The following is a 25,692-nucleotide window of genomic DNA, read 5'->3' on the forward strand; positions in this document are numbered from 1 at the left end:
TCCTGTCTTTGTCTCTTCTATTTTGGAATTCACTTTGTTGTTGTTTAATCCTCACTCAAGGATATGTTTCTATTGCTTTTATTGAGAGAGAGGGAAGGAGAGTGAGGGATGAGGGAGAGAGAAACATCGATGTGAAAGAGAAATATTGATCAGTTGCCAATCGGGGATCGACCCCACAGCCTGGGTATGTGCCCTGACCAGGAATCGAACCTGCAGCCTTTCAGTGTATGGACTGAAGCTCCAACCAACCAAACCACACCGGCCAGAGCTGGAAGACACTTTGGCTAAAGGGTAGTGCCCTGCGCCCTCACCACTGAAGGCTGTGCCTCTCTCTTCCATGGGCTTCAGGGACACACGCCGGCCTGAGAGTCCCTATTCCTTTGGAAGGAGCTGTCTCTCCCAAGCCCTCCTTCAAGGGGCACCTATGAGGGGCAGCCATGCTTTATATCATCACCCCCCACCCCCAGCAGATTGGACAGAACAGGTGCCTGATTCAAGTCAATGACCTTGAGGTGGCCTGGACAAGAAAAAGGATGAGTTGGCTGAATACGAGCTCCTTTCCTCTTTGGCATTTGTATTCATTTCCCGGGGCTGCCCTAACGGAGACCACAAACCAGATGGCTTAAACAGCAGCAATTGATGTCTCTCCGTCCTGGAGGCTAGAAGTCCAAAATCTAGGCGTTGGCAGGGCTGGTTCCTTCTGAGAGCTCAAAGGGCGAATGTGTTCCATGCCTCTCCCCCTGCCCTGGGAGCCTCAGGCTTTCCGAGGCTTGAGCTGGCCGGCTCCCAGTTCTGTACATGTCTGTGTCCAAATGTCCCCTTTATATAAAGACACCAGTCGAATTAGACTAAGGCCTTTCCTCACGACCTTATCTGAACTTGATCATCTACAAAGACCGTATTCCCAAATAAGGTCACATTTATAGGTAGAACTTTTGGCGGGAGATAATTCAACCCATAACAGCACTGAACTGGGACATAAAGAGGGGATAAGGCAGGTGGTAGGGGAAGCTGGGAGTGAAGAGAGGTGAATGTGTGAGAGCTGAGGCCATGAGGTAAGAGCCGTGTGGGGAGTGAGAGTCTTCATAGGGGAGTGTGTGAGTTCATGGGCTGAGAGAGAGATGGAGAACACGGTGTCCCCAGAAGTGCCCAGTCCCTGCTCCCTCAGGCCTGCATTGCTATGGCTCATGTTGGATTCCCGAGGCCCCTGTCCTCCCACAGTCCTTAGGAGGCCCCCCTCAAAGCACTCAGGTACCTTGAGTGAGTCCCTGCTCCTACAGCCAAACAAGAGGAGAGCTCAGACTCTCACCCTCTGCTTCCCTCCCTCCTTTCTGTCCCTCCTTCTCAGTCTCCTTGATGATGGATTCTTCTTGCCCAGCTGTTCCCCTGGGCTCTTCCCTCTTCTCACTTCTCACACTCCCCCGGGGTTCTTATCTCCCATGTGAGGTCTGTTACCAGAGATAAGCTGATGACTCAGATGGTCTCTCTCCAGCTCAGGCTCCCTGCTGGGCACGTCTCCTGGCGCCCCTCAGGCTTCACGTGCCTGACCCTGAGCATGGCCCACCTCTCCTCCACCACCATCTCCTCACCTGGGTGATGGCCCCTCTGCCGTCCATCAGTCACCCAGGCCAGACACCTGGGGTCAGCCTGAACTCCCCCCTTCCCACTCCTGAGCTCTGGTAGGTCCCCACACCTGTCAATCCTTTCTCTTCCTCTTTTTCTCTCTATCTCTGTCTTTATCTTTTTTGAATGTTATAGTTTTTCTTAATTGTGCTAAAACATATGTAACAAAATTTTAATCATTTTAAGTGTAAATTTCTGTAGCATTCATAGTGTTGTGCAACCATCACCACCAGCCATCTCCCCAACTGAAACTCTGTCCCCATTAAGCACCAACTCCCCATCCTCCTCCACCCTCACCCCCAGCCCCCTGCAACCACCACTCTACTTTCTGACTACTCTACGTGCCTCACCTGAGTGGAATCATACATTACTTGTCTTTTTGGACTAGAATCCTACCTCTGTAACAGCCTTTGTGTCTGTCCCTCCTCCCTGGCTCATGGGGCTGGCCTTTTTAAATCTATGTTATTACAACAGCTTCCCAAAGGGTCTCCCTGCCTCCATTCTCCTACCTTCCTGTCCAGATGATCTTCGTGAAAATCAGTTCTGATGCTGCTCCCAAGCTGAAAGCCAACTTCAACAGCCCCCATTATGTCAGACAGCACACTCCCCAGCCTGGGGCTTGAAGCCATTCCAGACCACTCATCCCTGAGCGCCCTGGAATTTCACACAGCAGCCCCAGCCTCCTTATTGGTGCACCTGGCCTCTCCCCACACCCTCCGGTGCAGCCCTCTGAAAGCAGTGCTTCCCCATCTTACAGAGGAGACCGTGGCTCCCACACCTCTCAGCCCCCAGGCGGGGCGGGCAAGGGCAGCAATCACCTCTGACCTGCTCCCCATCTCTGTGCGCAGCCCTGGCCTGGCTCCCAGTCAAGGCACCACGACTGCAGATCAGTCAGGAACACAGTCCTGGGGACAGTCCCCCAGGAGCAGGGTGGACAAGCATATTCTATCCCAGGCCAGCGATCCGCAGGGAAGAGAGTAAATTGGCCTCGACCAGAGATGGTGGGGGTGGGTAGGTGTGAAAGGGGTAGATAGCAGGTAATGGAAGCTTTTGGGGGGCTTCCTCAATGTTTACATTTTAAAACACTTAAAATGCGATGCAATAATTATACCAACAATCACTCCGCTGCGCAGAGACCCTTGCAGCTTATGAAACAACAACCACTTTCAGGCCTGCAGGTTCATGTGCCCTGTAACCTGGGTGTGTTGTCACCATGAGGCCATCAGGACAGACAGGGAGAGGGAGACAGCCGGACTGAGGGCTGAGCTCTCCCAGCCCCCTAGGTCCCAACCCCCTGCCTTCCCGCTTCCCCAGGGCGCCCTGCGTGAGGCCTGAGCCGCTCCCCCTGCCCTGCCAATTCTCCCAAGTGGCTGCCCATGGAACTGGCCAGGTCCAGTGCAAAATGAGGCTGTGGGGGCCTTTGTTCAAAAATGGGGGGAAAGTGCTATCAAAGGTACTGAGACATGAAGTTTTTCCTTTCTCTCCTGGTCTCTCTCTCGATCGATCACGGCGTTTTTAAAATGTACCATTCAATGTCACTGTCTACACAGGTGCCCGCGAGCTACATCGCAGAGCAATTCACACCAAGTCCAGTGGCTGCCAGCTGAGCCAGGCATCTCCCCAACACATGAGCCTAAGTGCCTGGATCAGGGGTAGAGATAAGAGGCTTGCCCCCCAGAGTTGCCAGCTGAACGCAACGGGGGGGGGGGGGGGGGGGGCGGGGGGGGGGCGGGGGGTGGTGGTGCAGAGAGCCCCAATGGAAGCTGAGTGGGGGTGGGGAAGAGAGGCTAGTGGGACCTGGGGGTGACGGGAGGTGAGGCAGCTGGAGTCTAAGAAACATCGCCAGGAAGCAAAGAGGCAGCAGGAGGTGGGTCCTCCTGTGAGCCAAGGCTCCAAGCACTGGTGCATATGCCTTTGTCAATGGGGCCTCATTTAAAAATAGAAACCCAAAGATAAAATGAAGAATTTCAAGAAAGCCTCTGCAGAGCTTTTAACCAAGCATGGGTTAAACGAGAAAAGGGCTCTGTGCAGCGGCATAGCCTACGGCCCTCTTCCCAGGATACATGCCTCGAAGGCCCAGGGCCAGGCTCAGCCTTTTCTTACCTGACATGGTTCTTTTCCTCCCTATTTTCTTCCAAATCACTGGGATCCCTGTCCCCTGGATCTATAGGAAGCTGGGGCCATGTACAATGGCAGAAGGAGCTCAGGTGGGAGTGGAGCTGGTTACAAGTCCTGACTTTGGTTGAGGACTTGCTGTGTGACCTGAAGCAAGTTGCTACACCTCTCTGGATCTCCGTTTCCACAACCTAATTGAGTGTTTATTGAAGAACCTACTTTGTGCAGTGTGGGCTTTTGTGGGAGAAACAGAAATTAATAAGGGAGTCCCCAGCCCTTCGGAAGCTTACAGTTAAGGATCCCTGGGGTAATGTCAAATGCATCGTCTCTTCATCCACTACCCTCACAGGGTCATTAGCTCCACTTTACCAATGAGCCTCCTGTCGGGTCAGCCTGGAAAAGGTGAAAGCTCGCACTCGGGTCCTGCAGACCTGGGCTAACACCCCGCTCTGGCTCTTACTGGCTTGGCAGCCTTGGGCACGTCACTCATTGTCTCATGGATTTGTTTGTAAAGTGAGGGCACAACAGGCACACATAGCTCTCTCAAGGGTGCTATGAAGGGGAAATGGTGAAGGATGATGCAGTTCAGCTTGCTGGTTTTTATGCCCCTGCCTCAGTCCCACAAAGCACCAGCCCAACAAGGCAGCCCCACAAGCCCTAGATGGGCTGAACAGCCATGGAAAGATCTGGGGGTTATCAAGTGACTGTCCCCCCAAATGTAAGTCAACAGTGTGAGGCCTTGGTCCCAAGAGTCAGGCTGCTATCTCTGCTGCATGAATGAAAGTACAGTGGCCACAGCAGGGCTGATGATGGTCTTGTTGGGCTTCATGCTGGAGCTCAGCTCTGGGCTCCTACTTTTGATTGGAGAGCTGTTTGTGTGTGTGTGTGTGTGTGTGTGTGTGCGTGTGTGTGTGTGTGTGTGTGTGTGTGTGTTTTAATAAGGAATTGGTTATACAGTATACAGCCACAGTATACAGCCAAGTGTGCAAATCTTAAGGGGACAGCTGACTGAACTTTCCCATAGGCACACACCTATGTAAACACTCAGATGAAGATATAGGACATTTCTAGCTTTCTCACACCCCCTTCCTACCCCATCTCCCTAAATGGTAACTACTATTCTGACTTTTAAAACCGTAGATTAGCTTTGTCTGTTTTTGAACATCACATAACTGGAAAAGTACAGCGGGTATGTGGCCACTGGGAGTTGACAAGTTGAGATTTAAGGCCCTTCAAGACCTGCTTCTATTATGAAAAACATGTTTGGGGCCACTGAGTGGACAGAATGGGGACTCGGAGACCAGCAGTCTTTAAAAGACTGTTCTCAGGCCCATGTGCATCTATTTTCCCTGGCTGATCTCATTCTCTTAGTCACATGGGAAAGCACCTTCTGAAAAACCAGAGAAGCTGAACACGGTGACTCCATCTCTCTCTGCAGTTGCTACGAGCTCCCTCCCGGGCACACTGAGCCTCGAAGGTCCACAGGTCCGTCAACGATGTCCAGTGAGTGGAGTCAGAAAGGCCCAGTGTGTGTGTTTATTCTGCATCTCTTGAGGTCATCATGGTGCCTGAGTCACTGCATCAGTCACTGTAAGTAACAGGTTCCAGGAAATGACTTTGAGATCATCTCTCTGCCCCCACTGCCCTGCCCACCTGCCCTGCGAACCATGTCACTCTCCATTCTCTGGCTTCTTCTCCGCTCATCTCTTCAACTTCCCTAGTTCCGGCCACTGTGCCCTCCCATCAACCTCTGTCTCCTGTGTCATCTCTCTCCACACCAGCTTAAAAGGCGTCTAGCAACCAAATGTCTTAACACAAATGGGAGAGGCCGTCAGAGTTCTGCCATCAGAGGTGTCCTCCCATTGAAACCCCCGCGCCAAGACGGAAAGCTACTTGAGGGCAAGCATCTCTGTCTCCCTGGCCCAACACAAAGCCCTGCACCTCTCAGGGGCTGAAGGCAGTTAGTTGAATAAATGAATGAATGCCTAGCAGGATAATTCGTTTTGACAGTCGTAAGTCAAAACCACTGGCAGATAAAAACTGGCTTGTAGAAAAACTTGTGGAGCTCACCCCTGTTCTCGTCCATTTTACAAGCACAAACTTTATCACTTTGCCTCACACATTTATGAAGAGTGGTCTTATAATTTCTAAAAAAAACCCATGTGAAATTAGCACTAACAATGCCAAAAGGCAAATAGCAAATCAGGGAAAAAATATTTGCTGCACATTGAACAAAGGGTTAATTTGTTTAATAGAAAGAAAGAAGGAAAGAAGGAAAGAAGGAAAGAAAGAAAGAAAGAAAGAAAGGAAGGAAGGAAGGAAGGAAGGAAGGAAGGAAGGAAGGAAGGAAGGAAGAAAGAAAGAAAGAAAGAAAGAAAGAAAGAAAGAAAGAAAGAAAATAGCCCAGCAAAAATTTAGGAAGAGGAAAGGAACAGGCAATTCCCCTAAGAATACAAATGGCTAATAAGCCTATCAACAGATTCGAAGCCCACTCGTAACTATAGAGAAGTCAATTGAGAAATGAGACATCAGTGCTCCTCTACCGGATTGACAAAGAGAAAAGTCCTAGACCTTCCAGTGTTCCCAACATGTGGAGGAGACCAGCGCTCTCACACAGAAGGGATCTACATTGGTGCACTACCCTCTGTCAAGACAAGGTAAACCATATCTATCAAAATGCACCCACCCCTGACTCAGCAATTCCACTTCTAAGAATTAACCCACCAGTGTACTCACTGAACAAAGGGAGGCAAGATGAATTGGCACGTGCCCCACTGCATGCCCCTCCCACCAATCGTGTGCCCCATCCTAGTGTTCCATCACGTGCCTGACCACAGGGGGGGCGGGGGCATGTGCTGCCCTGTTCTGTGCACCTCCCCATGTGCCCCATCATGTTCTGAGTGCCCGCATGTGCTACATTTAAAACAAAGAAAAACAAAACAAAGAACAGAAAGAGACTTTGATTTGGAGTCAGGGCTTAGCGGAATTCATTTATAGACTTTAATAAGAACACTATCTAAATGCAACAGCCAAGGGAAAACTTTGGGATAACTGGCGCTCATTTTGGTGCTCAAAGTATGAATGTGTATGCAGGGTGAGCATCACATTATTAGGTGTTTATTAAAGCTTACTAGGAATTGTTAAGCTTATTACTGAATAAGCTTATGAGAGCTCATTAGAAACAAGGAGTTTATTAGAAATTCAGAATCTCAGGTCCCTCCCAGGCCTACTGAGCCATAATCTGCATTTTTAACGAGATTCTGAGTGACTCAAGCACTGGTATAGAACACCAGGGCTCTCATTTCTCAAGTTTACCAAAGCCTGGACAACAATTGGTTTTTTCTGGAATATACACTCAACTGGATGACCTGGAGCAATTCTTATTGGGATTCACTGCCCTATCTACAAAAATGGAGTAATAAGACCCGTCCTTCCTCCTTACAGTATTACTGAGTTTCAATTGAGATAATGGATTTGTTCTACTTATTGTGATGGGGTTGACAGGGGCTGCAAAGTCAGTGAGGGACCAGAATAGGTGTGGTTTCTGCCCTCATGGGCTTGAGGGTTTGGTGGGATGGGAGAACACGTGTAGAAGCTGGTTGATGTTGTGTTACTGTCATAGTTATCACAGGGCTTTCCTATGCTTACTATTTCATTCATTCATTCATTCATTCAGTGGTCAGTCATTTATTAAAGTATAAAATGCACGCTGGCTGGGTGGCTCAGTTGGTTGGAGCATTGTCCCATACATCAAAAGGTTAATTTTGATTAACCTTATGGGTTTAATTCCTGGTCAGGGCACATGCCTAGGTTGTGGGTTCAATCCCTGCTTGGGATGCAAATGGGAAGCAACAGATCAATGTTTCTCTCTCATATCGCTGTTTCTCTCTCTCTCTCTCTCTCTCTTTTCCTCTCTCTAAACATATCCTCTGGTAAGGATTGTAGGGAAGGGGCAAAAGAAAGAACAAAAACCATAAAGAGCTCTGAACAGAAATAAATGAGCCATAAACTCTATCCTCAAGGAACTAGTCCAGTGGTTCTCAACCTTCCTAATGCCACGACCCTTTAATACAGTTCCTCATGTTGTGGTGACCCCCAACCATAAAATTATTTTCGTTGCTACTTCATAACTGTAATTTTGCTACTGTTATGAATCGTAATGTAAATATCTAATCTGCAGGATGTATTTTCATTGTTACAAATTGAACATAATTAAAGCATAGTGATTAATCACAAAAACAGTATGTAATTATATATGTGTTTGCCGATGGTCTTAGGCGACCCCCAAAGGGGTCGCGACCCACAGGTTGAGAACCACTGGTCTAGTCAAAGATAAGGATGTAGGTGGATGACTCCACTTAGAGCACACTATGCGGATTCTCTGAGGTCCATTCAGGGGGCCGTGGGAGCACAGATGAGGCAATAGGAGCTTGGCTTTAAAGGGTGATTACAAGTTCACCATGTTCAGAAGGGAGAGACCAGCTTTCCAGGCAGAAGGAGCAGCAGAGACAAAGGCAGCGAGGTATGAAGGGGTGTATGCTTGCACCATGACAAGAATTTATGGCAGTGCCAAGAGATGAATTTGGAGAAGTGGTTTGGGGCCAGGTCTTAGATGATCCTGGTGTTCAATGCTAAGGGACCTGGTAGGAAATGGGGAGCCCCCAAAGGGAAGGGAACAACACAGTCATAGCTACACTTCACGAAGATCTTTTCACAGCAGCATAGAAGAAAAGACTTGAGGTGGAAAAACTTTACAGTCTCTGACAATGACTCGGGAGAGAGGTGGCAAAGTAATGGATTGGAGTGGTGATGGGGGTACGGAAATGAATGGGAGAGATATTGAGGAAGGTAGAATTGGCAGGATTTTGACCAAAGGAATGGGGTGGCAAAGGGAAAGGTGGTCTCTGGCTGGGCGTCTGGGTGAATGGCGTTACTGTTGACCAAGAGGGGGGACACCAGAGGAGGACTGGGTGATGATGAGCCCGAGCCTGGGCCTGTCGGTGGTGAAGCGCCCTTGGGATGTTTTATTGGCTTTGTCCAATTGGCAGGAGTCACCGGAGAGCAGTCCTGCCTGGAAACATGAACTTGGGAGTTGTTAGTTTATAGGGGAGCTTGGAGCCATAGGGTGAATGGGATTCTAGGAGGGTCTGGAGTGAAAAGAGAATAGGGTTGAGAGTGGCACCAACATTTAAGAACGGGCAGGAGAGTCCAGGAAGGAAGTTGAGTGAGGCCAAGAGGCATTTCTGCTTTCCCGGTTCCCATAGGCATGGAGAGTGAATACCCAGTGGCCACAACTCATCATCCATCAGAATCATCCCCAGGAATGTCCTGGGGTCACCACCTTAGGAGTTCCAGGGTGACAAGAGGCTCGGGCTAAGACCTTGAGAAGGAGAGCTGAGACAGGACACAGGGACCGGGCTTGCTGCCCCCTCGCCCCCTCTCCTCCCTCCCTCACGTTTCTCCTCATGCACAGTAATGCCCAGCCCTTTCACAAATCTGTTTTTCTCTGAGGAAAAATCAAGAGGATGTAAGAAAAGAGGAAATAAAAGAAATGCTTGAGTTTGTTTAGTTTTTTAGATCAGACATGAACCTAGCACCTCCTAACATCAAAGAAAACCTCCCAGACATGACCAAGGTTGACTCCAAGGAGCTCTTTCTTTCATTATCATTAAGAGCAAAGAGAGTCAGGTCCTGTCGTGATTAACCAAAGGTGGATTTTACAAACAAAACAAAGAGAGGACATGGCCCCTGAATCAGGCTGTCTGATTCCTGTTGTGCCGGAGAAACAGGCCTGTGGCTTTAAACTGGTAATGTCTCCTAGCAGCCAAATAATTGATCTATTTGGTGTTCTGGCTTTAAGCAAAAAAGTGAACCGGCCTCTTTAGAAATGTTGGCAGCTTGGCTGGTCCATTAGTAAGACCGAAAAATCAAAACATTAACTGGAAAAGGCCATTATGACTGGGCTAAGCAGGAGTCATCAATAGATGATGTCATTTCAGAAATAAGCAAGCCAATGTCACGAGGCCCCTGGGCAGAGTCAAACCATCCTTCACGGCCCATCAGCACCCCCCTTTGCAGACAATGAAGTCTTCCGAGGGGAATCGGAGCCAGACATAAATGGGCCTCATTTTACCCGTCCTTTGCTCAGCTTCATTCTAGAGCCGGTGACATTCAGCAGGTTATTAAGGAAGGTCCTCGTCCTCCCACGTGCATACCCCTTCGATTCTCTTCTCCCCCTCTTCCTCTCTCCTGGTCCTTCTGTCTCTTCTCACACGCCTCATCCCAGGAACACCTGCCCCTCCTCTGTGCCCTGTCTCCATCTCCTAATGCCTTCCCTCTCCCTTCCTTTCTCACCCAAGCTTTTAGAAAGAGTAGCAGGCTGTCTCCACCTCTTCAGCTCCCCTTAGCTTCTGCCTCTTCCCCTCACTAACACTCATAATATTACTGCAGGCCAAGCATTGGGCCGAGGGCTTTCCCTGCATCATCACCCTTCATTCCCACAGCAACCCCTCTGAAATGGGTACTACTATTAACCCATTGTACAGAGGAGAAAACTGAGGATCAGATGGACAGGCAGGCTCACTAGCCCCTGTAGGGCAGTAGCAGATCCCACTTTTTAAGCCCCTGCAGTGCCTTGGCCAAAGTCACCCATGACTCCCTGCCAGTGGCCCCTTCTCAGTCCTCTTCTCAGTCCTCATCTCCGCTGTCCTAGTGCAGCAGCTGGCACTGCCAACCCCTCTCCTACCTTGGCTCTTGGGAAGCCACTTTCTCCCACGCTTTCCCTCCTCCTCACACAGTGGGTTCCCCCAGATTGCATCCCGGCACTTCACTCTTCTCCTGTTAAAACGTCTCCCAGGAAACTCCAAGCCCCTTTGATTCCAAGTCCACTAGAGACCATCTTGCCCACCTCCTCATTGCTCATGCTCAGTCTGAGTGGCAGAGCTGGGGCTGGAGCCAGTGTCCCACCCTCCAGGCAAGTCCACTTTTCCTGACTCAGAGCTGCCACCACCTACTCCCTGTTTTAGTGTGGTTTTTGTTTGCTTTTGTTTTTGTGGGTTTTTTGCTGAGCAGTAGCAAGCAGCCCTGCCCTGGAGGAGGGAGAAGGTGTGAGACCCTGATAAGGTGGGCGGAAGCTATTTTTAGAGGTCAATGGCTTTCCTCTTAGTCTGGGAGAAACACGGGTTTGAAAGGCTGGCTCATTAAAGGGATTTAATACACTGAAGGGCAGTCTCCGCTCCTTGCTTTCACTCCCTGCCTGTTTGCTGTGCGGCTGGAACCGATGAGAACCTTACTACCTGTCCCCATTTCCCCTTAATTCGACCTGTGAGGCTCTGAGAAGACACTAGAGAAAATATACAACAAAGTAAAATAGGAACAAAAATGAAACTTCAGGGTGAGGGTGCTATTGCCTGAGCAAGGAAAAGTCCTGGACAGCAGCAGATCAAAGAAGAGGGGGCATTGGTGGGGTGCTCACTGATCCCCAACACCTGCCTCAGCAGCAGAGGGGTCAGGAAAGGAATGAGAAAGGCTGGTGGGGACCGCAAACCTCCTGGCCGGCCCATCCACGCGTGACCTTGAGCAGGGGGCTCTGCGGCCCTTCAGGAACAAAATGGCTGTCACCCTGGGAGAATTCTAGATGGGGATTTTTGGGGTGCTCCCGCTGAGGCCCAGGACTAGGCTAGGGTCTAGTTCTGTGATTAGGGTGCAGACGTGTTTGGGCCAGGTCATCTCCAAAAGTCTGAGAGGGCAATGGTGGAGGCCAAGAGCCAGGTCCTAACAGCAGAAGGAGCGGGGGGGGGGGGGGGGTGCCTGCCCCGCTTGGAGTCGCATCATAATCACGGCAACTGAGGCGAGGGCCTGCCCAGTTCTTTGGTCTGAAGCTGTTGGAGTCACAGGCTGCTTTGCGAAGGGGGTGGCTGTTACCCCGCACGATGCCGTCATCACCGCGGGGCGCCCTTCTCCGGCGGATGCACGGCCCAGCCTAGCTACCCCGAGGGTCCCCGTAGGTCCCCGAATCCGACCCGAGTTGGAGGGTCCGCCAGATTCCGGGTCTCCGAACCCCTGCGCCCTGTGCCCCAGCGTCCCGGGCAGGAGCAGGTGAACAGGTTGGGGGAGCGCCGTGGTCCAAAGCATGTCCTGCTGCTTTCACGGCCCAGGCTCCTCGCTTCATCCCGGGAACCAAACCCCGCCCTGCAAATGGGGAAACTGAGTCCCCGAGAACGGAGAGGGCTCGCCAACGGTGCCCATGAGTTGGCAACAACCAGGGCGCTCCTGCCTCCAGGCTCCTTCCCGGGCCACCTAGGCGCGCGCATCGTGGCGCTTTAAACCTCTCCGTCTCCCGCAGTTGGGGAAACTTTTCCTGCCACAAACAGGCGCAGCCCGAACCCGGATTCCACGCCCGCCCAAGCCCCCTCTCGCACCCCCAAACTGTCGGGAGCCGGAGCGGGGGCGGCGCACGTCGGCGCGGGCACCTGGAGCCCAGCAGGGGAGGCCCCCGAGCCCGGCGCGGCTCTCCGCTCCCGGTACGGACGCGGCGCCTCGGCGCAGGGAGGGCGCCCGGGCAGGGCCACCCGCGCCGGCGGAGCGGACCGGCGCGTCGGGCTCCGGACCCCCGGCCCCGGGCTCCCCAGCCCCGGAGGCAACCCGAGGCGGCAGCTATTTATAGAGGGAGCCACGCTCAGTCCCTCTTGGCGGCGGCGGCGACAGCTGAATATTTTGCCCAGATATGGCTGGGGCCCCGGCGCGGGGGGCAGGGAGCCCCGGGGGCGCGAGGGGGACCCTGGCCGGGTGGGGGGCTTACCGGGCCGTAGAGCCGCGGGGGAGAGTGCGGGCGGCGGGCTGGCGGGCAGCGAGCGAGCGGAGCGCGGGGCTGGACGAGCTCCGGTGCGGCCGCGGGCGGGCGGGCGCTATGCTCGGGGGTGGAAGCAGGGGCGGGCCGGCTCCGCGCAGTCACCGCGCCCCGCCCCGCCCCGCCGCCGCCCTCTCCCTCCTTATCTCTCCCTCCACTCCGGGGCGCCGGGGCCGCCGCTTGGAGGCTTGGCTCGCGGGTGCAGGGCACTCCTGAGTCTCGGGATCCCACTTGTCCCAGGAGTTAACGTGATGGTAGATCATCGAGAAAAGGTGGGCGGATTCTCGGTCCTGCGGGTCTAGGAAGGTTCTTGGATGGTGCAAAGCCAGCCAACCAGCTGCTGCCCTTCACCGCCTCCGACTGAAGCAACGACCCGCCACTGAAGCAACGACCCGCCACGTAACTAGCAGCCCAGCGATAGCGCTCCTTTCCTGGACGCGTAGTTCCAAAGCGCTGAGAGGATTGTCTCTATACTGAGAGAACGGGGGTCCCAAATAACGAGGTAAAAGAACCACAGCAAAACAAGCCCCACGTTCTTAAGAGGCTAACATGTTTTCCAGAACAAACCACTTAAACCCAACACACTTTAGGTGTTTTAAAATGGCTCATAAACAATTTGTATGGACAGAAGGTAAGATCTCTTTGGGTTATGATGGGAAAGTTTGTGGAACAAATAATAGTAATCCTGGGGTATGATTGCCAATGAGAAACACTCTGTTTAATCTCATCTTCCACTAAAATGTACCTCTACATTACAAAACCCATAAAGCTGTAAGAGAATGCTCTTTGCAAGAGATATATTTTAAAATAAAGCAATGACTTAACATTCCAGATGTTTTTAAAAACCCTTTTGTTGTGGAATCTAACATGTGCATACAACCCAGGTGGGCAGGTTCAAGAATTTCTGTCTCTGAGAACACCTGTTGCAACCACCACTCAGTCAGGAAACAGCATTGCCAACAAGCCCAGAAGCCAACGTGTGGCCTTCCCTTCACCACTCGCTCCTGAAGAGGATTACTTTCTTGACTCACAGTAATCACCTCCTTGCTTCCCTCTTCCCTCCACATTTGGCTTCATTTGCTCAATTCTATGTTGAGAGATTGTGTTGTTTCCTGTGGCTGTAGTTTCCTCTCATTGCTAGAGAGCAGTGGTTCTCAACCTTGGCTGCACATTAGAATCACCTGGGAATCTTTCTAAAATCCTGATTTCTGGGCCTCATCCTCCGGAAATTCTGTTGCTTTGTTATGGGGTGGGGCCACAACATTCGTAACAAAGAAACAGAATTTCTGGAGGATGAGGCCCAGAAATCAGGATTTTAAAAAGATTCCCAGGTGATTCTAATGTGCAGCCAAGGTTGATTACTGCTGCTGTAAAGGGATACATACCCAACGCTGTACCACCATTTGTAAGTATGCATTTCATTCTTCATGGACGTTTAGGTTGCTTGCAGGTTTTGGCTATTACAAATAGTGCTGCTGGGAACGTCCTTTACCGGTACTCTCCTTCTGCACAAGTCCATGCAGCAGCCACACTTGGAATTAACGAAAGTGGAAACATTCCTCCCCATTTCTGGTACATGAGATGTGGTATCTCATTGAGGTTTGAATTTGCATTTCCCTGTGTCCTACTGGGTTGAGCACCTCTTCATGCTTACTGGCCAGTGGTTTTTCTCTTTTGTGAAGTATTTTGTTCAAAAGTATTGCCCATTTTGTTTCTGGATAACCTTTTGTTTATTGAAAATGTTCAATATATTTTCCCACTACATATATACAGGGTGGGGCCAAAGTTGGTTTACAGTTGTTCATATGGAAAATAATACAATCCTATGTAATAGAGGTAATATGCAAATTAACCCTCACTCCATCACTCCATCACAAGATGGCTGTGCCCACAGCGGAGGCGGGGTTCCCATAACGAGTTGTAACAAGCAATCAGCAGGGACCTGATTCTGCGTGGAGCTGGGCCGGGGTGGGACCTGAAGCTGTGCCCCCCACCCGGTGGGGCTTGACGGGGGGCCTCAGGCCATGCCCCCTGCCCTGGGTTGGGGGACCTGAGGCTGTATCCCCCACCCCGTCACCAGGCTGGGGTATCTGAGGGTGCACCACAGGACCTGAGGCTGCAGCCCCCACCCGGCACTGGGCTGGGGGACCTGAGGCTGCGCCCCTTGCCTGGTGGGGCTGGCCGGATCTGAGTTTCACGCAATTTCAAGGTGCACGTTGGTGGGCGGGGACTTGACTCTGGGTTCCACGGCGTGCCCCAGACTCTGACAGGAGGAAGACTTTCATATACATTTTACTAATTTTCTTTCATCTCTGACACTTCTATTATAGAGAAAAGGCAAATAGCAATATTAAAATATTTCCTCTAATTAATTCCCTTTTAATGTGCACAAATTTGTGCACTGGGCCACTACTTATGGACATAAGACAATGGGGGGGTAGGGGAGGTCAGGGGATTGTCAAGGGCGGGGGGGAAAAAAAGGACACATATGTAATACCCTTTGTAATACTTTAAGCAATAAAAAAAAATACAAAGGCAAAAAAAAAGCTAACTTGAATGTGTAATATAATTGATAAATAAAATCATGTCAGATATAGTTTCTAAAAATCCAAAAAAAAGAGAAACATGCAAATTAACCATCACTCTGTCACTCCGCCACTCTGCTACACCCACCAGCCAATCAGAGCGACTATGCAAATTAACCCAACAAAGATGGTGGTTAATTTGCATACGCAGGCGTGGAGCGAAGACTGAAGACGACTGAAGATGGTGGCAGCCACGGAGCTGAAGCGAGCAGGAGGCTTGGGTTGCTCCCGATGACAGAGGAAGCCAAGCTTCCCACTGGCCCTGGGCTCTGCTCAAGGAGGGGCTGGGGGCCTGGGTCACCAGGGGCTACCCAGGCTTCCAGCCCGCCCTGGGCTCCGCTCAAGGAGGGGCTGGGAGCAGCCGGAGTGGAGAAGCCAAGCCTCGCTGCTGTAGCCGGACCAAAGGCCTGGGTCCTGGGTGCCGCAGGAAAACCGGTGCCGGCAGCCAGGGGAAGGAAGGCCTATTGCGCGAATCTTCGTGCAACGGGCCACTAATAATAATATAAAAGTAAAATCTGTTTCTCGTACTCACAACTGTAAACCAACTTTGGCCCCAACCTGTACAGTATATATTCCTCCACTCTGCTTTGCCTTTTCACCTTCATAATAATGTTTTTGATGAACAGGTGTTCTTCATTTCAGTACAGTCTAGGCCAGCCGTGGGCAAACTACAGCCTGCGGGCCGGATCCGGCCCGTTTGAAATGAATAAAACTAAAAAAAAAAAAAAGACTACCCTTTTATGTAATGATGTTTGCTTTGAATTTATATTAGTTCACACAAACACTCCATCCATGCTTTTGTTCCGGCCCTCCGGTCCAGTTTAAGAACCCATTGTGGCCCTCGAGTCAAAAAGTTTGCCCACCCCTGGTCTAGTCTATCAACTTTTCCTTCATTGTTAGCACCTTGTGTGTCCTGTTTGAGACATCTTTCCTACTCCTAGATTATAAAGGTATTTCCCTATGTTATCTTCCTACATTAACCTTTCACACTTAGGCTTCAAATCCACCTGGAATTGACTTTGGAATATGGTGTGAGGTAGAGGTCAAGTTTCATTTGTCTGTCTGTCAAATTGTCCTAGCACATGATTAATTTCTTCAGTTACATCAACAATGCAATTAATTGCTTTATTTAAAAAAGTAATGGTAATGCTTCTAAAGTCAGGGAAATAGAAACCACCTCTTCATTATCTGTAGATAATTTGAGAATTTTAGTTTATTTTTGTAGGAAAAGAAACCATTATAAAAAAAAACATTTATACTACTTTATTTCACTTACACATTTATGTCAGACTTTTTTACTTTATCATAAATAATTATTTAAATCACTGGCATAAGCATTCCTGAATTTTGAATCACTTTCATTATAAATGTTAAATATACATTTTAAAAAGCTAGAAAGATAATTTTAATGCTTTATACAAAGAACTTAAAATACCTGGTCTTTAACTTCTTTCTTTTCTTTCTTTCCCTAGATTTCCTCACACAAAAAATAAGCAAATGACTTCAAGTGTTTTACCTTCAGCCTGGTGTTCTCCCTGAAATCCACTCCATATCTCCAATAGTTTGTGCATATCTTTACCCAGAGGCCTATTAGCTTAAACTCAGTATGTTCAAAACCAAAATTTTAAGCTTCCCAGTCACACTGAGTAATGGTCACCATCCTAGCCTCTCAGACCTTAAGACTTGGCAAAACTTTTTTTTTCTCCTTTTTTTCCTGGCATCACTCTTTGACAACTCTTTTTCCTTATCTTCTATATTCAAGATGGCATTCTAACCAAGTCATTCTAACCAAGAACTTCAAAAAGCCTTTAATATTTTTTCTTTAGTCCCATTGCTCCACTTTAGCCAGGGCCTCCCCTCCTCATCTTTAGGCCACTGCTAAGGCCTCCAACCTGTCCCTCTGTCAATCCATCCTGCCTGCTCCTTAGCAAGCACACCCATTACATGTGCCTGATGTGGGCAAGATAGCATTCTGTGTGCTGTGGAGGATACAGACAGTGGTGTGCTGGAGTCCACTGTACCGGCTGCAAGAGCCGCTTGGGTGCATCTCCCACCAACTCCACACTCAGTGATGTCACACTGTCAGCTGGAACTGAACAGCGGATGGAGTATTTACAACATAGGAGTCATCACGCTTTGCAGATCAAGGTCACCGACCACACCCAATAGAACTAGTCGTCAAACATTTACCAGCACATCACTGCTCGAGAATACCAGTAACCCTGGATGAACATGCATGGGGTTCGGGGACCATATAAAGGTCCAGTGTGACTGGCATGGGGAATGGTGTACAATGAGGTTGGGTAGGGAGATGGTAGAAGGCCTGGGTCTTCAGTCTGGACTCCCTGCCAGTGGTCGGCAAACTCGTTAGTCAACAGAGCCAAATATCAACAGTACAATAATTGAAATTTCTTTTGAGAGCCAAATTTTTTAAACTTAAACTATACAGGTAGGTACGTTGTTATTAACTTAATCAGGGTACTCCTAAGGCAGTGATGGCGAATCTTTTGAGCTTGGCGTGTCAGCATTTTGAAAAACCCTAACTTAACTCTGGTGCCGTGTCACATAGAGAAATTTTTTGATATTTGCAACCATAGTAAAATAAAGATTTGTACTTTTGATATTTATTTTATATATTTAAATGCCATTTAACAAAGAAAAATCAACCAAAAAAATGAGTTCGCGTGTCACCACTGACACGCGTGTCATAGGTTCGCCATCACTGTCCTAAGGCTTAGGAAGAGCCACACTCAAGGGGCCTGACCACGGCCCTGGGCAATGAGAAGCCACTCAAGACTGGGGGGAGGGGCATACTGGTGAGCCTGGCTGCCCCTCCTGCAGCACCACTAGCAACGCTGGTGTGCTAAAGACTCGGGATAGTCTTCACAGGGTCTGGCGACTTTGGGACACCAGGGTAGAGTTAAGTCACAAAATTCTCAGTCTAACTGGAGAAGAACCCAGCACTGCAAGGAAGCCAACATGAATAGAAAGGGAAACGCTTCATCTTAAGATCATAAAGCCTAGAAATTAGGAGGTAGTCAGTTTTTATATTGATAAACATTTTAATCTATTATTATAGTAATAACTCAAGTGCAATTTTTTTTGAAAATTCAACTCTGTTAAATACTACTTATTAAATAGTTTTCACCAAACATAACATATTCTTTTCAATCCCCACAGCAGTCAGAGCCATGTAGCAGAGATAAGATTTTTTTAAACCTACTACATTTTGTTATTGCTAGAAAATCTGAATTAGTTGTGGAGGTCTCAGAGCAGCGATTAATTAATTTTTGAAAGCTCTACCAAATATTCTGACATATAATCATGAATCCAGATATCCGTGTCTGGCAGGGATGTGTCCACTAAATAGACCACCGCTTTCTGGTCCCAAGGGTTAGCACTTTCTATCACTGTCTGCACCAGTGCCACCAGAGGTTTCTTCTCCACATGATTCCGAAACACCATGGAAGCCTCCTCAGACCACTGGTTGCACTTCACTCCTAGGAGAAAGAGCAGAGCAGTGAGGGGTTAAATGAGCCTTTCCCTGCCCCACTATAATGGAAAACTACTTAGTCAATTCCAGAGTCGCTTAAACATCCCAGGCTGGACTTGCCTAGCTGAAAAACAGTTGCAGAACCGTCTTGAAGCAGTCCAGCTTATAGTTTTCTATTCTAATGGGTTACTTCTGTAGACCTTTTTCTACAAACACAGCTTTATTTGAGGTTTAATGCTGTGTTATAAAATGAAGTTATAATAACTACTATACATTTCCCTACATAAAGTACATGCAGATTTAAACTGATAATAGACACAAATAGGGGGAATAAAATATCAATGATACCAATAACATTTCTCTTATTTATAGATTTTTTTCCTGATGAATGAGATATAGTAAAAAAGCATTAATATACTAATTTTTCAAAATTTTATTATACACAACATTAGGGCAAAAGCACCGGATTGAACATCTGGAGACTCAGTTACTATTTCCAGCTCTTCCTCTATCAAGTGGTCTGATTTGGGGCAAATCAGTTTATTTCCCAGGCCTTGGTTTACTTATAAAATAAACTGGTTGGATCAGATGAAATTTAAGTCCCATGCATTTCTAAATCCCCATGACTTTTGTTTGTTTTGTTAGTCCTCACCTGAGGATATTTTTTCCATTGATTTTTAGAGAGAGTGGATGGGAGAGAGGAAGGGGAGGAAGGGAGGGAGAGAGAAAGAAAGAAAGAGAGAGAGGGACATCGATGTGAAAGAGACACATCCATTGGTTGCCTCCTGCATAAGACCCCACCAGGGCCGGGGATCGAGCCTGTAATCCTGGTACATGCCCTTGACCGGGAATCAAACCTGTGACCCAATGGTGCATGGGCTGACACCCTAAACACTGGCCAGGATGTCGCAGGTTTTTTCTTAATGCTACAATAAAAGTGTAAAGAACCTAAACATCCGACAATAGGGAAATAATGATCAAACAGAATATTTTGCAGCTATTAAGATCATTATTAAGACCATCAAACAACCGCCCCCAAATTAGGGGGGAAATGCTAAGTGAAAAAAGCAGATAGTAATATTGTACCTATACTAAGATTATAGCTTTAGAAATAAACTCATACATGAAACCATCGACAGAAAGGAATGTGGAAAAACAGAAATAGCAGGTGTAGTTGGAAGGCATGACTGAGAGACCATTAAAAACTATTTCCATTATGGTCGGGAAGCTGTTTGTGCTAAAAAAAAGTTACCTCAATAGGCCAATGACTCTGTACTCAGGACAAAATGACAATATAAACATATAAACAATGCTGGGGAATGAGTTCAAATTCCACAGAAATTACCTGCTAGTTGAGCCGTGACTGCTTGGAATGGCAGCTTTCGGAACATGTCCACTAGGGGCTGTACTTTTCTGATGTTGACTAACTCGTGCTTGCCATAGTCCAGCTCGTACACGGATACCAGTCCATTGGTCAGGATTCCCTTTAATAGCACCCTGTGCCACCTACGTGTGCAAAGGATTGAAAAGGAAGAAACATACAAAATCAACACCTGCTTTGGTTAAGGATAACATTTTACAATAAAAAGAAAAATGAATATAAATGATGATAATCAAAATATAGAACTATACTATCATAGACGTTTTTAAAGAGATTGCTTCTTCTTTTTCCAAAGGTTACTATTCTCAGCTTTATCACTGGCTCATTTGGTGGAATTCTCTCACTCCAACAACCTTTATCAGGCCTCATGAAGCTAAAGGAGAATGAGAGAATCTACTGACCACCACTAAGCAGAATGAAACAAATGCCATGGAGGGTGATCAGGACAAGGCTGGTAGATCCCTTCATTCTGTCGGGGAGACCAGGATGGCCACACGTTGGGGGCAAGGCACACGTGTGGAAGACGGGAAGAGGGAGGCAAGCAGGACCAGGCCAGGCTGAAGACATGCAAGAGAAGACAAGCACAGGGGACACTACAGGGCATGGTGTGTTGGATGGAGCAAACACTACAGTGGAGGGGGAGGTGGGGCGTGGGGAGGAACGGAAGAGAAAGTCATTTTGGGAAGGGAGGTGGGGAAGAGATTATAAAAAGTAATGTGAAGTTGACAATTTTAATTATGCCAAGTAAATGCATTGAGAAACAAAACAAAGAAATCTAACCGATTGCTTAAAGGGTAGGAGAGTATGGGGGAAGATCCAGTGTTCAAGGTGCCAGAAATTTACACAAATATACTTTTCCCCTCTGGGCCTTGTCTCATTAAAATGAGAAAAACCTAGACCTCCAAGTTCAGGAATGAAGGACCATGTTAAAGTCCTAGAGTCTTGCTCAGATGATTACACCGAGGTGAGGATGGTTGTTCATAATGTCTGAAAGGCAAGTCTCTGCTCCTGCACGGTGGGCGTCGGGGCCTGCCTCAGGGGGCAGACCTGGACACCCTCTGAAACACGTGTATCAAGTACAAGCCCCGTGAACAGCAAGCACCTCACTGCAACACTGCTGGGCGGGCCCAGACTGGACCCATTCCCCAGCAGCGTGCACCTAGTGGGAAATAAGTACAGGATACCTACACAGGTGCCATACGGGTGAACTGCAGTAAGAAGGCTACAGAAAGGCTTCTTCAACACTGATGGGGCACTGCTGGGGGAAATTCCATAAACCTTCAGATTAGGCCAAAGCGCAGCACGCAAAAATCCATGAGTTGCAGAGACAACGGAGACACAAAAAGGTACCCTAATAAGTACCTAAGAGCTTTGCGGGCCAGACTGCTGAGCCGGAGTCCCACCTGAGCTGGACCATTTTCCAGTTGCGTTACCCTGGGCTCTTTGTTTATTCTCTGAGCCTGTTATCTCATGGGTAATATTTAATTTTAATTCACTTGCAGGAATAATATATACAAAGCACTTAGTACTTTATGTACTTGACCTTTTAGGCACTTTGAAAATGGTAGCCATTATAATTATTATTAAAATGAAGATAAGCTGTGTAAATATAAGAACTTCAGACCAAATTAAAGAGAACTTTTCATATATGGAAATGCCAGCTTGGTGCATGCTGCTAATTTACTTAAGTGCAAAAGGAGATTAAAACATTTGGTTTCAGCCAATAGCAATGTCTTCAAATTGTACAGGGCAAATGGTGGTGTCTGTGCTGTTAGTCTACAAGTAAGAGGTGCAGAGGAGAGAGCCATCAGAGAACTTAAGTGTTGGACTTTTACTCAGCTTCCAACTTTCAAAACTAATAGCTTAAGTAAAGGCTAGATTTCCAATTTCAGTGCAAGGCTGCTTGTGAATCTCCTGGAGAATCTGTTAAAAACACGGACTGTGGGGTTCCACCCCCAGCGATTCTGATTCAGGGTGTCTGGAGTGAAGAAGGAGAATCTCCATTGTTAATAGGTTTTCTAGGTTATTCTTAGCCGAGATAGATTTGGAAACCACTGTAATAAAAAAAATGCATCCAAAATTCCTACTTCTTAACTTACCTTACTTGGAAACAAGGTGTATTAAATAGTCCTGGGTTGTAAGCAAGATAGAAACTCTAAACATTTTACATTGTTTCAGTTCATAAAGTAAAAAAATCAGGGAATCTTTTCTTATCTATGACACCCCTTGTTTATCTGGGGGACAGATTAACTGGCTGAAGCCCAAGAGTCCTGGGGTAGAGCTGTTGGGCACATGGGGTGAGGGGGTCGGAGTTTAACGTCCCATACTACAGGTCTCCTCCACACAACCCTTGCCTCCAAGTAGAACCCCCCACTAATTATCGTTAATCTGCCCCTCAGATAACAGGTAACAGTAATTTGATTTTAACTGTGATTAAATTATCCTGCAAAGAATTCTGAGGCAAATTTATACCAACAGTGTTTCCGTTGTTATGAATTAAACATATTTATGCTTATTGTTATCAGTAACTTGACACAGTAAAAATGCTTTTTGGAAGATGAAAAACTTGCAACATGTTAGTTGAATGCTTTTCAGAATGAGTTACTATACTTTTAACTTTTAAGAGTGAAAAATGTGGGAGAAAAAACCTACATAACAAAAGAGAATGATAAATTATGATTTCTCTGTATGATGGACTATTTACTTAGCCATTAAAAATGTTTATGAAGAAATTTTATTACATGAAAAACTGTTCACAGGATTGTCAGGTAAAAGAGTAAATACAAAATTATACATAATAATAATAATAATCCAGCTGTATAAGTATGTAGAGTAAAAACTAAAAGAATTCCATAAGTCATTGAAGAAATACATAAGTAGTGTCTGGTTGACTAATTTTCATTTTGTATACTTTTCTGTATTTTTAAAATGTTCTACAATAAATATCTTATTTTTAAAATTAAAAGGTTATTAAATAAAAATATTTTCTGAATAAACAAATATATTTTCTAATAGAAAAGTAGAAAAAACACTTAAACCATCACTTCAGATATGGTTAGGTTTTAATAGGTATATGATCACTAGATTTTTAGATAAATGATGTCATTTTAAATATTAGAAAATTGCATAATTCATTAGTCTCATTTCACATTCGAAACTCCCATTCGTGCTGTTCAAAGCCCCCCTGCAGGGATTAAGGAGTCTTGTTATCACTCTACACATTTCTCTTAGAAACAGAATAAAACGCTGTGTCCGGGGACCTACTTATTTTCCACTTTGGCGGCGTACACTTGGTCTTTCTCCACTGCCACGCGGCGCTCCTCAGACACACTGTAGTACAGGATCATCTCCTCCATCAGAACCTCCAGCTTATGGATCTCCTGCCACCGCTGGATGACAAAGTAGCCCGGGTGGCAGGCCACCGGCACGTACACATCCATGTGTTCCCCTGGCTTTGCCAAGTGCACGGGAGGCGGCAGCTGCTCCGTGGAGAAAGAGCTGATGTGATCCACCACGGGCTTTTTGCTGACTTCCACGAGGCTCTTTCTGATATTCTCCCCGGTGTTGCTCTCAGTGATGGTGTGCCCGCCTCTGCTGTTGGGAGAGCCAGCTTCACTGGCGAGGGCACTCAGAAACACGTCCTTCTGATGCTTCCACAAGTCTGCGTTTGTAATCTGGCGGTTAATGCTGCGGTGAGGATCAGGGAAGTTCTTAGGAGTAAATAAATAAACGTGGTTGACCCCTCTGGTTTCATCCATTTTTGTAACCTTTGAAAAACGTAAAAAACCAATTCAAGAAATCCAAGTTTACACTGAACTCCGAGAGGTGGTTATAATATTTACATTAAATATTAAAGCACAGTATTTTGCAAAAAAAATCCCCACCCCAACTTGCTCAAAGTCATTTTATTTAAGGTCAGAGGAATTATCTATCACATCTGTAGCAATAGATAAGCTCTTAAGTAGTCTAGCAACCAGCAACAAGCTTATGGAAGTGAAAAATGTACTAACTTCCAAATCTCTGAGAATACCTTCCAACTTGCTAGAGGTCATTATTACTGAGAGGAAATGATTTGATATATCATGATTACATTTTTAAAATTAATGACATTTTAACACACTCAAAATAGAGAGAAGAGTATGAGGAATCCGCATGTGCTCATCACTCAACTTCAATAATAATAAATAATCACAGCAATGGCAGAGCGTCCAGCAAGCATTCTGCTTAAGGCTGGTGTCCTCTCACACTGGAGGGAGGAAAAAGCTTTGACATTCGCCATACCCTCCGGGACCTCTGGTCTAAACTCCTTATTTGGTCCTAATATCTGCCCTCAGCCCTCCCCGCTCCTCAGTTACTTGAGGGAAGAGGGACCTCGGGAGTGAGAGAGGAGGGAAGCTCCAGGCCAGAGGGGCAGGTTGCACCTTTGCCCAGGAGACCTTTGACTACCTAGCTACCTCTTCCTGTCAGCGGAGTGAGTGTCTGCCTGGGAACACCAGACACTGACAATGGGCTATACTGCTGGGTGACTGACTGTTCCAGTCTTCTCATCAGCTCCTCTGGCTTATCTCAGAAATGACAAACATGAGATACTTCTAGCACATCTAGTTTTTATCACATCAGGCCAGGATTGAAAGGCGGAGACCAGGCCTGAAGACAGGGAGACACCTGCAAGGCAATCCTGCTGCAGTGATTTACTTAAAATTGTTTTTTTTTCCCCTGGCAAGATGAATCTCCTTAAATTCATCATCTGGAGTGCTAACGAGGTACTGACTGCTAATTCATTTTGATACTTATGATACAGAAGTACCGTTTCAAAAATCAACCATAAAATATTTTTATTGAGTACCCAATGCTCTGAATTTAGGGGCTGAAAAAATAGCTGAGAAAACAATATTCATTATCATGTGTCAATTAAAGAATATAAAATGATACATAATTAAGTGAGGAACTGTACATTATAAACCCAAAAGGAGTATGAAGAGAGGAAAATCAGTGTGAGCTAGAATAATTTAGAAATCTTCATGAAGGTATTTCTCAAGGACATTTCATTATTAAATTTTCATATAAAATGACAACACAATTTGCATTAGTTAAAACAGAGAAATATCATTTTGCATTTCTATTCTTGGAAATATGAGCAATGTTTTTGATATGAAGGTGCAAAAGTGTAAAAAAAAACAAACTAAATAAATCAAGCAGTTGAAGCAAACTTTAGGAAAAGAGGCAAAAAACAGGATTATAAGCAAATAATTTGTTTATAATCTATTAGAAAAAAAGAAATAGAGGACTTAAATGATTTTTAGAAACATTTGTCAAGACATATATGGAGATCCCTCTGTTGGGGATTTAATTCCTTATCACGGTACAAAACAGGAGCAGAGAATCATGTCTGCTACCTCGATAATAACGGGAAAATTATATAAAGGGTTTTAAAATAGTGTTGGAGATACAGAGTAAGTGCTTTTTAAAAAATTTACCTTTATTGTTGAAAGCATTACAGATGTCTCCCCTCCCCGCCCTCCCTTAACCCCTCTAACATGGCCACTCCTCAGAATAAGTTCTTACATAAAAATGAAATCTGAGCCCTAACCGTTTGGCTCAGTGGATAAAGTGTCAGTCAGCCTGTAGACTGAAGGGTCCCAGGTTC

At 46.9% G+C, this 25,692-nt stretch overlaps 2 protein-coding genes across 3 annotated transcripts in view; both read right to left on the bottom strand.

Moving 5' to 3' along the window:
• The window catches only part of TMOD1 (tropomodulin 1), a 77,259-nt gene extending 64,608 nt beyond the window's left edge, over positions 1–12,651 (bottom strand). Inside the window, exon 1 of the mRNA XM_070431116.1 lies at positions 12,539–12,651. The gene's annotated coding sequence lies outside the window, so the exon portion shown is untranslated. The remainder of the gene's footprint in view (positions 1–12,538) is intronic.
• Positions 12,652–16,438: 3,787 nt separating this feature from the next.
• TDRD7 (tudor domain containing 7) overlaps positions 16,439–25,692 on the bottom strand; it is a 54,972-nt gene continuing 45,718 nt past the window's right edge. For both annotated transcript variants that reach the window (XM_070431120.1, XM_070431119.1), the window contains 3 exons: positions 23,310–23,812; positions 20,010–20,170; positions 16,439–18,671 (listed from right to left, as the gene is read on the bottom strand). In XM_070431120.1, coding sequence (XP_070287221.1) covers positions 18,451–18,671; positions 20,010–20,170; positions 23,310–23,812 — 885 coding nt within the window. In that variant the 3' untranslated portion in view covers positions 16,439–18,450. The remainder of the gene's footprint in view (positions 18,672–20,009; positions 20,171–23,309; positions 23,813–25,692) is intronic.

Source organism: Myotis yumanensis, unplaced genomic scaffold (assembly GCF_028538775.1).
Source record: "Myotis yumanensis isolate MYYU_CA2020_CCGP unplaced genomic scaffold, mMyoYum1.0.hap1 SCAF_12, whole genome shotgun sequence".
Taxonomy (NCBI): Eukaryota; Metazoa; Chordata; class Mammalia; order Chiroptera; family Vespertilionidae; genus Myotis; species Myotis yumanensis.